Raw genomic sequence first — 15,984 nt, 5'->3', positions numbered from 1 at the left:
ACTTTGACATCATTGATCCGTAGTATTCCATGGGCTTTAGTGCCCCCATTTTATGTCATTTACTCACGCTTGGCTCTGTTCTCATTTCCATAGTTGTATGAAACTTTCTTGTGCTCATATGTGTCTTGATTTTTGTCATTGACAAATGGAGCACAACTGTCACATTTGAGATAATTGAAGGATGCAAACCTTTATTGTGTAAAGCAGTCTTGTTAATTTTTGCATTTCTTTTTCTTTGTGGTGTGTGTGAGTGAGTACGTGTGTGTGCATGGATGTGAGAGTGTGAGTCTATACACTTTTCTCTGTACATGCACAAGTTAGAGGAGATGTTGGGTGTCTTTCTTTATGGCTCTTTGCCTTACTCCCATGGGAGCTATCTATTTCCCTAGCTCACCCACCTCTTTTTCAAAGTTATTTGATGTGCACTCTTTATAAAAGTGGATCAGCCATGCAGGACTGGAGCTCAACCACCTAAAGCAGTGAACATTCATGGCGATGCTTTTCTATTTAACCTACGGATTTTCTAGCATGACTGCCTTAATAGGATGGAAATGTCAGCCGTTACAGGATATAGGACAGCACATTGATTGACTGTGTCTGAATACTATAGTGTGTTAAATACCTGACAGGTTAAAGCAGTGCTTCAACACATGAAACTCTGGAGTGTTGTGGAGATGAAGCACACTCTTATTTTTGTATGAGAATTGAACTGTATCCCCACGTCCAGAGTACACACCCCCTGGGAATAGTTATTTTAGTCACTGCTCAGTAGGTTTCCCAAGTGTGAAGGCTGCCAAGCTCCCTAGGCTTCTAATTTAGTACTAAAAGGGGTTCCTTTGCTGTGTTTAAAAGTGATCTTTGAGCAAATGTGTGACCGTCTCCACTCACTCAGAGACGGTCACAGGTGGGCATTGTACTGGCTGTGGCAAGACAGATTATGTGGGTATCTTCCAGAATGTGCCTTTTCAGGGTGATAGTCCTCATATTTGTCTTGTACCCTAGTTTCTCAAGGCTGTGTTTATGGCTCAGTGTGTAAACTTGATGTCAATAAGCAGGCAAACTGTCCTAATGAATACACAAGGAGAGGTGGTCTAAGGTCAACTATTAGTCAGTTAGTTTTATCTATTTGTATTTCCTTTGATCATAATGAGTCATGTAGTTTTAATATTAAGTAAAATAAGTGAAACAGATCACATCATATCACAGAAACTACAGAGGTTTATGCTGTTTAGTTTTTAGTTGGGTAGGGCTTTAGTTTGACAACAATCAGATTTTGATAGATGGTTTAATGTGATCTTGTAATTTTTATTTGAGTTTATATTTGGTTAAAGAAGTCACAAAAAGAGAAACATGGTATGTACTCTCTCATATATGGATTTTAGACATGAATCAGGGGAGTGCCAGCATACAATCCCACTGCCAGAGAGTCTGGGAAACAGAACCTTCGTCCAACGACTGATGGAAGCAGAGGCAAACACCCACAGCTTAACACTGAATTGAGCTCCTGGAATCCAGTGACAGAAAGGGAGAACTGATGAGCAAAGGGGTTAAGACAGAGCTGGTTTAACCCACAGAAACAGTTGACCTGAACAAGGGGGAACTCTTGGACCCCAGACTGATGGCTGGATGGACAGCATGGGACTGACCCAAACCCCTGAATGTGGGTGTCAGTGAGGAGGCCTAGGTAATCTATGGGGCCTTAGGTAGTATTTATCCCTGGTGTACAAATGGACTTTGGCTGCCCTTCCCACAATGAGGTATGCTCTCTCAGCTTGGACTCTTGTGGGAGGGTCTAGGTCCTGCCCTGGATGAAATGACAGTCACTGGAGATCCTCCATGGAGGGCCTCACCCTCACTGGGAATCGGAGTGGAGATTGGGTGGGGGACTGGGGAGCCTGGTGGGGGCGGGGAGGGAGGGAGAGGGAGCTGGGATTGACATGTGAAGCAAACTTGTTTCTAATTTAAATTAAAAAGAGGAAGAAAAAAGAATACTTTTGTGTTGTTAATCTCCTAAAATTTGGTTTATAGTCTGTCTGTATTATGTTGAAACCATCTGTCTGTCTGTCTGTCTCTCTCTCTCTATCCACCCATTTACTTACCTTCCTATCACCCACCCATCCATCCATCCATCCATCCATCCATCCATCCATCCATCCATCCATCTATCCACCCACCCACATCTATCTTTATCTATCTATCTATCTATCTATCTATCTATCTATCTATCTATCTATCATCTTTTATTTTGGTAGTCTTGGGGATTGAACCTAGGACTTTGTGCACATCAGGTACTCTTACCACAGGGCTACAGTACCAATCCTGTACCTGTGTGTTTGTATGCAGCAGTAATGCATCATTGCTAAGGGATGTACAGTAGCCCATGGTGGGAATGAAACTGAATTTGTTTTAATTTATTGACTATTGTTACTATGTTGCTATGATCTATGTGAATATGTCATCTCTACTACATTTGCAAAACTGTCCCTAGCTTCTACCTTTGATGGATTTGGTGGGTAACAATCCCTATTATAAGCTCTTGTAACACAGCCTTCCAAAGGACTTTGACTAGCTTGTATTCTTATTGACAGTGCATAGGAGATCTTGCCCACCTGTGTTCTGGCGTTATCAATTTTTACATTTTTGCTAACTATATGTGGGTTTATAATGAACTTAATTTACATTTCTTTTGTCACTGAGGAAGTTACATTGTTTACATTATTGTTACTATAAATCTTCTCTTAAAAAATGACTACTCAACAAACAAGAAAAAGAGCCTGTATAAAAAACAAAAACAAAACTACAAACTATTTTTAATGAAAAGAAAATACCCACTCACTTTTTGTGCTCAGTTTTCTTTGGTTACATTTCCTTCTTACTATAGGAACTCTTCACATATATTTCTTATTTTTAATTATGTATTTGTTAACATGTGAGAAGATATCTGTGGAGGGCAGAAGAGAGCATTGATCCCTGGGTGGGAGTTACAGTCAGTTGTGAGCTGCGCAGCATGGGTGCTGAGTACTGAACTCGGGCCCTCTGCATGAGCAGTATGTCCCTGTCTTTTCACACTTTTGGTACCAACCATTTGGTGTTGGTGTGGAGGAGAGGAATCCTCTCCACTTTGTAACTTGTGTCTTCACTTTTGTTAGGATGACTTGGAATTATCAGATGGCCCTTTAAAAGTCAGGCTCATTGGTGTTTTATTTTCATTTAAAAATTGCAAATAAATAGAAACATTGTCTGTAGGTAAATGGAACTGAGTTGTGAAATAGGATGTAAAGTTCATTTTTGTAGTTCTAATTCTGTCATGAATTTTTTTGTTTTTGTTTTTGGTGGTGGAAAAATGCATTAAATATACTTGATATTGAAAGTGCAAAATTGAATGTGCAACTCCACAGCTTCTGTTCCAAGTACCTGTTCTCACTTTTATAGACGTTCATTGATGTCTATAAACTTTGGGTCTGGGTGATTTTAGTATTTCATTTTATAATAAGTGCTTTTGTTTCTCTTTTGAAGTTTTCTCTATTAAGGCCAGAAATAATTTCTCAGGACATATTTATCTCTGAAGATTTTAAAGTTTTGCTCCTGACACTTTTAAGTCTTCGATCCATCTGAAACTGGTTCATCTGTTTTTAATGTTCTTGCAGAAGCCCACCCCACCTGTCGACCATTATTAACGTGGCGTGTGTGGCTCAGTTCCTATGCTTACTCCCACTCCGGTGTGGTGTGCTTTGTCCCCATTAGCTCATCTCGTCGTCCCGTCTGTTTGCTCACAGCCCCTACCGCTGCTCTGTCACTTGGAAGAATCTTGTGAATTTTCAGATCAGCTTCTCATATTCACGGAGCAGCCTTCTTGAGAATTGTGGTGACTTTTACACCATTTTAGAGTGGTGGCCCTTCCTAACTACAGATCAGATACCCCCTCAAGCTATTAACATCTCTTATGGCTTGAAAAAAATTCTTCTGTTGGAGTCTTGCATATCTTTAAACATCTTTATCTCTGGTTACTTGATATTCTGGGTACTTTAGTAGATCATGTCTCTAAGTGTGATCTAATTCCTCACTGTTGGTGTGCAGGTAAGTGGCCTTTGCATATTCATCTAGCTGTTGTGTTGAGCTCTTGTTTTTTAAAGTGTTAACTTAGTTTTAAGAAAAAATAATATGCATACGTATCTGTCAGTTTTCTTCCCATTCCTTTTGACTTTTTGGGGGTGCTATTTAGGAATACCACAACAATGAAGTGGTGAGAATGGACTTTCCATGGTTTCTTTTTAATTTTTGCATTCCAGGTTTTTAATGTTTTTCTACTAAGTGTGATACTATAGTTTCAAAAACATTGAAATTAGGTGAGGAATTGCTTCTCTCTGCTCCAATTTACTGAGTTTAAATCAAGTGCTTTCCTGAATCTGATGTGGTGGTTTTTTCCTTTAAGTTTCTAATGGGGATGTGTCTGGGATGTAGCTCAGATGGTAGAGTGCTTGCCTAACATGCATGAGGTCCTGGGTTTGATCCCCAATGTTGCATCAATTGGACATGGTAGCAAAAGCCTGTAATTCTAGCATTCAGGATTAGGAGATAGAGGCAGGAGGACAAAAAGTTCAGGGTCATCCCTGGCTTCATTGGGAACTCTTAGCCAGGCTGTGCTGGAGACCATATCTTAGTTCTTTTTTTAGTTGGCTAAAACAAAAAAAAATTAGTAGTTCAAATTTATATAATAATAAAATATGTATAATTAAAATATACATATATGTTTAAGTATGACTTGAACACAAATCGATGATAAGTATGTGATCCAAGGCAGCAGGCTGTGTAGATAGGGTGGAGAGAGACACTGTTTATAAATTGACTGTGTTCTAGGCCTTATGTCAAGTGCTAGGCATGAAGGGTTATTATATTATTTGAAATATACAGATGTGCATAAAGCATAAATGATTAAGTATAGAACTTGACATACATGGGGAGATAAGCAGATGTACCATAAGCTAAAAAACAATAATGAACCAGTCCTATGGTTACATAAAGAAATTCACATGTACTGTCATGATACTGAGTTGTGTTTGTTCTTAAGTTCATAAAAAGAGCCTTTTAAAAGTCCCTATTTGTTCTTCATCGTTCCTGGCTAAGTTCCCCTTCACATAGAGACACTGGGGCAGACTTTGGTCTTGAGGTTTGCTTACCTGTACACTAAGAATATGCACATTGCCTCAGTGGAAGATTCCACATTCATCCAGTGCTGTCAGCTGTTCAGCTCTCAAGTGACCAGCTGATGGATGGCCCACATATAAGGCTGACACTTTGTACAGAACATGCTGTCAGAGGGCCTGGCACTTCCTTTTGGGTATTAGATCACACAGTCCCACAATCAACATGCCAGAGATTTCTATCCCTCCTCACTCCCATCTCCTCTCATGAGTACAGTAGTATGAGCTGTGTAACATGGGGGCGGGCACTGAGATGAACTTCAGTGGGTAAGAGCACTTGGTCGTGAGTACCAAGGCATCTCAATCAGTGACTTTTCTCTTCTGCCTGATTGTTTCTTGGAGAAAAGGGAGGAGAGACCCTTATAGCCAAGTTCTTTCTAAGTACAGCCGAGGGACTGGAGTGTTTGTCGTGATGGTGTGAATGACAGCGGTACCAGTTTCTCTGTGACGGTCACTGCTCTTGAATCCAGCATGGCCCTGGATTCCCACCAGTTCCTTAAGGCAGACCTTCATCTTGATAGAAGGAAGCTGAGGCTTGGAGAGGTCTAGCTGCCTGTCTAGTGCCATCCAGTTAGTGATGGGTCTCTACCGAGCTGAGAAACCCTGGCTGGTATGCAGTCTCAAACTCATACTGGTACTCACCACCTACGCAGACTCTGTCCCCTCCTGAGAATGTGCTGGGGGCCCCAACAGGAAGGTGTCTTAGTCCTGTTTCCAGAGCTGTTTGGGATGCTGACATACCCAATGAGACAAGAAAAGTTCTGGGAACTTGGAGGAGTGATCTGGTCACTCTGCACTGGAAATTAAAGTGATTTGCTGCTGGTAACAGTGGGTCGAATATTTTTTTTTGCATTATTCACTTATTTGCTTTGGATAAAGAATGTTTAGATGTATGGCATTCGTGACTGCATTTTGGATTTTTAAGTCCAAAACCGGGTTTATGAAAACCTTTGGAAAATATTGTGGCATGTTGAAATAAAGTTGGAGCTTAATAAAACTGTGCATTAATGCAGGAATCCACAGCTCTCCTAGTAAGTACAAGAGGCGTCTGTTGAACCTTGGGAAAAACAAACTCTCTCTCTTGGCTTTAGGGGGGTGGCACTAAAATTTGGCGGTTGTGCCCAGGAGTGGGGTAGCAGTGTGGAATGAAAACAGTCTACAGAGCCTTTAGGAACTTTAAAACTCAACCAGGTTCAACACGAACATAGTCTTTATAGACCCAATCCCTGATTCCTTCATCCCACACAGACAGTTAGGTCTTTAAAAAAATTTGTTTTGAGAGACAAATTCAATTAAACGGGTAAGTTGCTCTTCTATTTTTACCTAGTATTACTCCATCATGCTTAACTGAAGGATAAAAGAATTTCTGTGTAAAATTTCTTTTCAGGCACATCCAAATGAGATACAGAAATTATTAAAATTTTTATTTTTAATTTTAAATAATTTTTAAAATAATTTAAGGTAAATTTTAAAATTTTATTTATTTTTGTTGTTTTGCTTCCTTTATCCAATTAAAAAGAAAGCTATTACTAGTTGTCTTTCACCAGATGATGAAGTACTTTCATCACAAATGAAGTATGTCTTAGAAAGGATTAAACATTAACAAAAAACAAATATCAACCTGGTATTTTTCAATACCTTTTCTCTGTGAGAGGTAGCTTTTTTTTTCTTACTGTTTTTCAAGCACTATTTTTTCAGCCTCCCTCTGGCTTGAGTAGAGCACATTTGGTTTAGTTTTGAACTCAGTAAAGAGTAAGATTGAATTCAAAAATACAAAATAACATCATATTTTTCAGACCTGGCTTATGAAAATGCACATTCAAAAGTTATTCCTTCCAGTTTCTGGGCCATCCCCAAACATGCAGTATCTACTGAGATACTGTGGTGCCAAGAGGGTGCTCTTTCCGATGCTAATGTCTTTTGTAATCACAGCTGCTTTCTAAGCACCAGGCTACCCTTCAACTTCAAACTCATTTCTGTCCCCATCAAACTGAACATTGCCTATGCCTTTCTGCCCCACTTATTGCTAACTTTCATTGTAGACCCTATGCAGAGGCCATTACCATGAGATGGCCTGAGTGCTGTGGGTGGTTACCATGAGGAAGCCTGGATGACATACTGTCTTGAAATTTCCTCCATCAAACAGATGAGTCCTTTACTCCTGAATTCAGCCTCACTCACGTTCTCAAGGAATGGGTAGAATGGAGCCAAAATAGCCCACCAGTGGCCTCTAACCCAGTTCCTGGTAGTGTCCTTGTTCTTAAGGGCTGCTCAAGACCACACCTATAGGCTACTTAAGACTTGGTAGCCATGTTTGCCACGTCATTACTCTCCTGAGGGTCACCCAGGAGTTGCTTTACTCTGTTCATTAAACCTGAATTTAATAATTTGGTTTGATTGGCTTATTACATCAGTGGTGGTAGATTTCTATTAGCTGGGAATTCAGAACTTAATGGTTCCCTTCTGAAACTTCATGAGCTGGACCTCCATTGACTGACCTAGTTTCTCCCAATATCTATGTCTTTTAAGCCTTCCCACCCCATGGCCCATAAAGCTCTTGCTCATGGGTATACTGACTATCCTAGCCTAGAATTCCCAGCCCTTCCCACCACTTTTGTAAAAACACGGCCTCAGACCTGCATGGTCAATCTACCGTAGCAGTGGTGCCACTTCTCAGTACTGGTTTTCTGTGTCAGTGTCTTGTCTCCTTGCTGGGACAAAATGCCTAGCATGATCAACTTCAGAATGGGGGCGTTTCTCCCAGCTTACCATTCCCTCACAGCTGGGAGGTCTGGTGGCAGGAGATTGAAGTGGCAGCTGGTCACATGGCATCCATGCACAGGAAGCAGACAGAGGAATGCACCTGCTCAGCTATCTCTGTAGTTGGCATTTTCTTTGGGCTGCCAACCAGCTCCCAAATAAAGTCGCAGAGACTTATTATTAATTATGAATGCCCGGCTTCAGCTCAGTTTGGTCCCACCGGCCGGCCCTTTTAACTTTAATTTAACCCATTTGTATTCATCTACATTTTGCCTCGGGGCTTTTTACTTTTTTTTTTTTTTTTTACTCAAACAGTCTTTAATGGAAGCTGTGTATGAGACACCCCTATTCCTGCATCTTCTCAATCGTTTCTTCCTTGTACTTGCCCTTCTCCTTGCCTACTTGTCGAGACTTGGCTTTCCTTTCCAGGATCTTCTTGCGGTCTTTGTCTAGCTTTAGCCTGGTGATAACCACCTTGCTGGGGTGGATGCCCACATGGACAGTTGTGCCGTTAGCCTTTTCTCGCTGCACCCGTTCAATGTAGATGACGTATTTCTTCCTGTACACCTGGACCACTTTGCCAATCTGCTGACCTTTGTAGTGTCCTCGGACAACCTGAACTTCGTCATCCTTTCGAATAGGCATCGACCGAACATTGTACTTCTGTCTCAGCTCTTTGGAAAGAGGGGAAGACATGATCTTCCTCCAAATGTGAGAAGGTGCATTGAAATGCCGCTTGCGGTTCTTGCTTCGGTCAGAAGTCACGAAGGGATTGAACTTCATTTTGGCGGCTGCGATCCAGCGATGGCCGCAAAAGGAAAGAGGTCTATACATGACTTCACTTTTTACTTTTTATTCCGTATGTCTTGCTTTCCTGCTTCCTCTGTATATGTCTATCTGTCTGGCCCCTGGCATTTCCCTGTGTTTCCCTGTTTCTCCTGAGCCTAGATTCCTCCTCCTACTTAGTCTCTCTGCCTGGAAGTCCTGCCTATACATCCTGCCTAGTTATTGGCCATTGGCTTTTTATTAGACTAATCAGATGCCTTAGGCAGGCAAGGTAAACAAATGCAACACATTTTTACGTAATTAAACTAATATTCCACAACATAGCCCTCTCTTGTTTATGTAGTTTTAAGATCCCAGCCCATGGAGCAGTGCCTTTTGTATTCAGGAGGGATTCCAATCTCCAAGAACTCTCCATGATTTTTTTTTTAATTGTAAATTTGTGTATGCTGTCATGTCATATTTAAAAAAACATAGTAATTTTGATTTACTTAACAAACTGTTTACTTTAAGTCATTTTATTATAAGAAATGATAACATTTAAATATTCTCAATCAAATCATTGTTTTAATAGAGTAGATGTTTTGGGGGATAGCACTGAGACGAGGAAGTACAAGTCTTTGCCATGCTTTCTCATTTAATCTCTTGTATGTTTGTTGTTGTTTTGTTTTCGTTTGGGCCCACAAACTCATCTCTTTAGTTTTGAGGGGAGAGAAGGAAGAGTCAGAAGAGGTTTGAAACCAAAGACTGGAACTTGAGGCAGAGTAGATGACATGGAGGGGTGGGGTCTGGTAGAGGGGTCCCAGCAGCTGAAACCAACATTCCCGATACAATTAACCTTGCTGCGAAGGCCCACAGAGACATCGTTCTCTCTGTACAGAGATATTTTCTAATATGAATATTAAAATAGTGTTGAATTGCACTAAAATCCCAAGTATATAGTGTTAGTTTCTGTTGTGGGTGGCCAGTCTGGTGACTTTCCAGTCAGCCATGCAACCCACGTGCCCCTTCAAAGTGCCTGTCACTGTCCTCTCTCTTGCTTTTCCCGTTCCTCTCTTGTCTGGTCTGTCTGTCTGTCTGCCTGCCTCTCTCATATCCCCACAGCCTTTCACTCTTTCACTCTCGCCCTCCCCTCCCCCTCCTGTGCTAACTGCCCCACGTGCCCGTGCTGTCTTAGTGGCATACCTTGGCAGGGCATGCCGAAGGAACCCTCGTCGCTGCTTATTATCTTTTTATATAACCTTCTCCTCTTTCCATTTTCTGGTAATCTCACAAGCAACACTGTAGGTTTTGTTTACATGGAAAACACCTTAAGGTGTCATACAGCTCTTGTGATGTAAGCTTTTACCTATCCACTGTAACCCTGTTCAGGCATCTCGGGAAATACTCTGTGATCCCATATACATTCCTTAGCATCCCCTTAAAGATAGTAACTTCAAAACCACACAGCAAACCATATATACGGCTATGGGAAAGACAGGTAAGTAGGACTCTCCTTGGAGAAACTCTTGGGTGTGTTATTAACCCTTGTGCTTAAAATCCTTTATTTTTTAAAAAAAAATCTCTGAATAAATTCTAATTTTAAAAAATCTCTTAGTAAATTCTAACTTTGCTTCCTACTGGCATGCCCTGAAATTCCTTTCAGATAGCGAAGGATCCAGCTTTACCTGAACGAATTCCCTGAAAAGAACTCCTTAGGCTGCAGCAGGCAGTGGAGGTGGGGGTGGGGGTGGGGAGTGGGTGAGGGTGGACCTCGTCTCTGACAGACTCCCTGGATCAGATGCAAATCTCCACATAATGAGCTCATTTCATGGCTATTTTGTGCTGGTCCGAGTTCTTTCTTTAAAATGGACATCTTCCATTTTCATAGGGAACTCGCGGTATGTCTGGAATTCTGCTTAGAGAAAGGAATCTGCCTCTTGCTGTGAGGCAGGAAGCACTTGCTTTCTCTTAGCCCCGCGCTTGGGCTCTGTGCTTCAGGCTTTCTCAGAACTGATGTGGCCCATTCTGAGCTGCAGAAATGCTTTAAGAAGACGTTAGATACCCAGCATCTGAAGCTGGGGGGGGGGGGGGGGGGGTTGGTGGAACACACCATGGCTGAAACAGTCTGGAATGTGTGGTTTAATTAGCTATTGTGTCTTCGTGTTTTATTTTGCAAGCATTTGTTTGATAAATATTTACCATGAATATTTGTATTTACTCCCACAAACTAAAGTGATTTGTAGTTTAGTGTCCTTGCTGGTTCCATCCGAGGAGTTTCTGTAATAAATGCCGCAGCCAGTGGACTGAAAAGTACTTAACAATTTTCCATGCAAATAATACAGAAACCATCATAATAATCACTTTCTTTGGCAACTTATCTGTTTTTAATTACACTAAACTAATTCTTGTAAATTACAACTTTCTTTGTTCTATTAGTCTTTCCAGCTCTTGAGTGTGCCCTGCTACATATGCGACCTGTTCTAGAGACTAGAGGCTTAAGATGTTTTTATTAGATTGGCCATTTTTACTTTGAGAGGACCTGGTGGGCAGAGCTGCAGATAGGGTGAGTGCGGTCTCTTGCTCTGATGTTTTGTCCCATTTGTCATTAACCAGCTCCAGATTGCTGATATTTTATTTAATTCTTGAGTTTTCTTTAGGGTTAAAGAGGATGTGAGCTTCTTCCAAGGCCTTTGTTTTCTACGTTGTGAATGTAATTTCTTTTTGTGTAATACAAGGATTCATGAAAAAAGAAAGGAAATTAGCTGTTTATCTTTTATATTCATTATATTGTAAGACACCCAGAGAAAAGAGAAGCTATTTTAATGAAAAAATAAAAAATAAAAAGGCAAGGAAAGGACATGACTGCTCCCAGGTGTGGTGGAGAAAGCATGGGCCACAGGGAGAGAGGGGGAGGAGAAGGGACAAGAGAGAGAGGGAACCAGGTGCAGCGACCTGGAGGCCAAAGGTCCGAAAGGACAGATAACTAAAATGTCTGGATTATATAGGGAAGAGCCTCTGGGAGAAGGGCAGCCCAGCCCCTGGGCTGGAGAGTTCAGGGATGAGGGCTGGAAATGCTAGCCCTACCCTGTGACAGGTAGGGACTCAGGGATGCTGGGAGAGCCTGGAGGCTAGGCCTGCTTTGATATGGTGAGTAGGCTCCTCAGCCATTTGTTCAGGGTTTGAAACTTAACACTATTGCACTTTCTACACAACTTTTGTTTGGTTCTGGATGGTGCTCTCTGTCCAGAAGAGAAACCTGGCCATTTTAATTATTATTAATAGAGCCTCTGTTCCACATTTCATTTAGTATGATAACTAATTATAGGTTTACTCTTGTCTGGCATGGTAGCACATGCCTCTAGCCCCTGCTACAGGCTGTGCTGAGAGGACATCTATAGCCCAGATGCATAAATATATTCTTCCCGTTGTCTCAGTGAGTATAAGCACCTGCTGCCAGGTGTCCATACCTGGAGCCCACAGGGTGGAAGGTGAGAAAGAACTTCTGCCTGTTGTCCATGTGCTTGCTGTGACATTTGCATGCCACATGCTTGGATAATGATGCTCCCAGTGGGAGAGCAGAAGTGATGATGAAGGCAGAGGCTGAGAGAAGACTTTCAGCGAGTACCCTAGGAGTCTAGTTGTACATCTATTACATATGAGCAGTCTTCCAGTGTTAGAGAGCGAGTATGAACGTGACAGCCCTGCTTCCAAGGAGCTTATGTTTCAGAGGAGAAACAGCAGCTACTATCAAATGGGCATTGTTGCAGTCCAAGAGGAAGAGGCTCCCCCCCACACACACTCTGCAGGTTCCCTTAGCCAAGTCAGAGACCACTGGCTGAGACTGGGTCATGTCTCTGCTGGAGTGGAGGAACAGAAGAGCAGCCCCGAAATAACTGTCTGGGAAGGAATGTCCACTTAGAAATACTGAGGGGCCGGGCGTTGGTGGCGCACACCTTTAATCCCAGCACTTGGGAGGCAGAGGCAGGCGGATCTCTGTGAGTTCGAGGCCAGCCTGGTCTACAAGAGCTAGTTCCAGGACAGCCTCCAAAGCAACAGAGAAACCCTGTCTCGAAAAACCAAAAAAAAAAAAAAATACTGAGGAATTTAAGGAAGCATGGAGTACTATTCATGAGTCTCAAATAAACTTACTTCATTGGGTGATTTTTCTCCACTAGTATTCAGCTGTAAATTTCTTGGTTTTAGTGAAATTTTATAGGGCTGAAAGTTTTGATTGGTTACAACAAATAACTTTGGTGAATGAGTGGATTCTTGACCTGTTTTTAGGGACCTGATTAAACTTCAATGTTGGTTTAAAAATTCTTGAAAGTGTGCCTATTTATCAGCCAAAATTAAGTCCAATTCCTTCCAATTTATTTAAAGCACAGACTTTTTGCACACTGGCATTAAAAACATACCTCACCCTCGTTTTAAATTGACATACAGATCCATTAGCCAGCATGGACTAAATTGTTCCAGCTAAAATGGTTATTGCTGAACTTTCAGAATTTCGAAGACATTGTAATTTTGGTAACATGGAAAAACCTTGGTTCTGGCAGTGCTGTTCAGGGTAAAGACCTCCCACACCTGCCTGTTGTCTTGGGAGCTATTCTGCTCTTCTGCTTCCTGTATTTCTTTTAACATTTCTTCTAATGCTTCAAACAGTCACGATTAGAAATGGGTCCACAGCTGGTGACAGACTAACAGACAACACCATTGAACAAGGCTCTGTTATTTCCCACTGTGTAGGTATCTGTCTCCATGAGCTTCCTTCCTTACAGGGAGGGAGAGGTCAGACCAGCAAACCACTGAGTAAGGTCTTCAGAAAGACTTTAAAAGCCCAGGTTGTAGGCAGACTTTTCTGTCTTGCCATCCAGTTTCCAAATAAAGACATAGAAACATATTATTAATTATAAATGCTTGACCAAGAGCTTACCCTTGTTTTTAGCCAGTTCTTATAACTTAAATTAGCCTATTTCTATTCATCTATGTGTACTGCCCTGAGGCTTGTTTACCTCATGTATGTACTGTTGTGCCCAAATTCTGAACCCCCAAATCACCAAGAGACCCATTTCGATGCAGTGGTTGATGCAAGAAAGATTGGTGTGCTTCTGGCTTGGGCGAAGTCCTGTGTTGATTGGTCAACTGGTTGTTATGGCCTATAGGCCCTCCCAGGGTGGTTGCTATGCTCTGTGTGTCACTGTTGTGCCACTTTTACTGTAAAGCACCATGAGGCACATCCAGAGCCCACTACAAAAGAATTTCTGAGAGTGGGTAATTTACAAAGGGCAGAGATTTATTACTTAGAGTCTAGAGATTGGGGAATCCAAGGTCAAGAGCAAGGGCCCTACAGCTGGCAGAGGTGCTCTCACTATGTTCTTATGACAGAAGGCAGAGAGAGGAAAGAGAGAGGAGAACTAGAAAGAAAGGGAAGAAGAAAGATGACAGACATTGTGGGAGATGGAGATTTCTAAAGTCAGGATTCTACTTCTTACTAAACATTCCTCATCTTTTTTTGGGTGGATACCAGAATCCTCAAAGCAACTGATCTTCCAAAGAATTCCCTTAGATGTTTGGCTTTCAGCCTTTCTGAATTTTATATTAGAGCTGGACTTTAAGGCTTCTTACTTATTGTAAGCTATCTTTAATTTGAGGGGCTTGATTAGCTTTGTTCTAGGCATGCACTATCTAGAGACTACCTGACCACTTGCCTAAAACAATTTTGCTCAAATACATTTGAGTAATGATCTTTGCTCCCTGCTCCCTATAGCGTGTTCACCTCTCCGACTCCAGCCAGAAGGAGAGGTAAGCAGTGGATATTGAGTGGGACATCTTTTTCTGCTATATACTGGGTACTCAGCTGCTTCTTGTTAGTCCGTGGCTCACTCATCTGCATGATACTCTCCTGTGGGGATGATCTAGAAAGTTTTAAAAGACATCCTAGCCTGTGTAAGAATATTCCTTTACAGCTCTTACCCTGTATCAGGTGTTAATGGAATGCAGGAGAGTGGGGCCCTGAATGGATGATTGAATAATAGCCCCATATTCTCCACTAATGGCAAAACCAGAAAATCTGAGTAGAATAAAGAATGCTTCACAGCTGGGCTGAACGCTATTAGCCATGACCTGAAAATTTATGTATATGGCTGGGAAGCCGCATCTCCTAGAGTGGGACTGGGGAAAGACTGGGGTAATAAAGTTAATTAGCTTTGACAACTGTAACCAAACCCATCTTGCTCTGGCTCTAGGTTGTCACACTTTCAACAGTTTGAGAAAAATGAATTTTCAGGAACATTGTCTGGAAAAAAGAAACACTCTGTCCTGGATGTTAAGGTGAACAAACCACGTCTTTTTGAAATTATATTTTAAATCTTCACCTCATTCAGATTTTTTTCTCACTGTGATCACATTATTAAGTACTGGCATGAAAAAATGATCCAAATAACACATGTACAAAGAATCCAACTGACTTCAGTGGGCAAGTTTCACACAAACTAATCTAGCTTAGGCAAGTCAGTCTCAGCAGCTGCTTTAGTTCTCCAGGCCTGCAGTGCTCATCACTTAGGTGGGGGGGGGGGGTAAGGGGGATTCCCCTGTTCTCTGTTGAGGGAGCTTGTTAAGATAATGGGAGAAGGGGACACTTAACCCAATAGTTTGAAGTTACTATTTGGTGTACCAATAGCTAGTAACTTTTTAATAGAAGTGTGTGTGTGCGCGCGTGTACACGTGCATGCTTACCCACTGTGTGTATATGCACATGCATGTCATGACATATGTCAAGGTCAGATTATAATATAATTCGCATTTTTGTCCATTTGGCGCTGCTACAAAAGAATTTCTGAAAGTGGGTAATTTACAAAGGGCAGAGATTTGTTACTTAGAATCTAGAGATTGGGGAATCCAAGGTCAAGAGCAAGGGCCCTACAGCTGGCAGAGGTGCTCTCACTATGTTCTTATGACAGAAGGCAGAGAGAGGAAAGAGAGAGGAGAACTAGGAAGAAAGGGAAGAAGAGAGATGACAGACGTTGTGGGAGATGGAGATTTCTAAAGTCAGGATTCCACTTCAAAGTAATGGCATTCCTCTGTCACCAAGGCGGAACCTCTCGTGAACTGATTACCTCTCACAGTGCCCACCTTCCCATATGTTTGCAGTAGGTTTCCAGCACATGCACTTCGGGGGTGCAGTCAGGAGCATCTTCAGATGACAACTGGTTTTGTAGGAAGGAGGTAGGGAGGCCTGGAGAGGTGCTAGAAAGGAAGC

The 15,984-nt window shown here is 41.8% G+C and overlaps 2 protein-coding genes across 8 annotated transcripts in view; one reads left to right on the top strand and one right to left on the bottom strand.

Moving 5' to 3' along the window:
* Nucleotides 1-15,984, top strand: part of Fsip1 (fibrous sheath interacting protein 1) — a 122,089-nt gene that overhangs the window by 63,281 nt on the left and 42,824 nt on the right. The gene's annotated exons all lie outside the window — the stretch shown is intronic.
* On the bottom strand, nucleotides 8,277-8,788 carry LOC121140481 (60S ribosomal protein L26-like). Its single transcript, XM_040746029.1, has one exon. The coding sequence runs from the start codon at nucleotides 8,742-8,744 to the stop codon at nucleotides 8,307-8,309; it is 438 nt and encodes a 145-aa protein (XP_040601963.1). The 5' UTR covers nucleotides 8,745-8,788; the 3' UTR covers nucleotides 8,277-8,306.

Source organism: Mesocricetus auratus, unplaced genomic scaffold (assembly GCF_017639785.1).
Source record: "Mesocricetus auratus isolate SY011 unplaced genomic scaffold, BCM_Maur_2.0 Super-Scaffold_100004, whole genome shotgun sequence".
Lineage (NCBI taxonomy): Eukaryota > Metazoa > Chordata > Mammalia > Rodentia > Cricetidae > Mesocricetus > Mesocricetus auratus.
This window is presented reverse-complemented; position numbering and strand designations above follow the sequence as displayed.

What these genes read in the sequence shown, in the direction of transcription:
- LOC121140481 (XM_040746029.1), bottom strand. Translation starts at nt 8,744, where the DNA reads ATGAAGTTCAATCCCTTCGTGACTTCTGACCGAAGCAAGAACCGCAAG.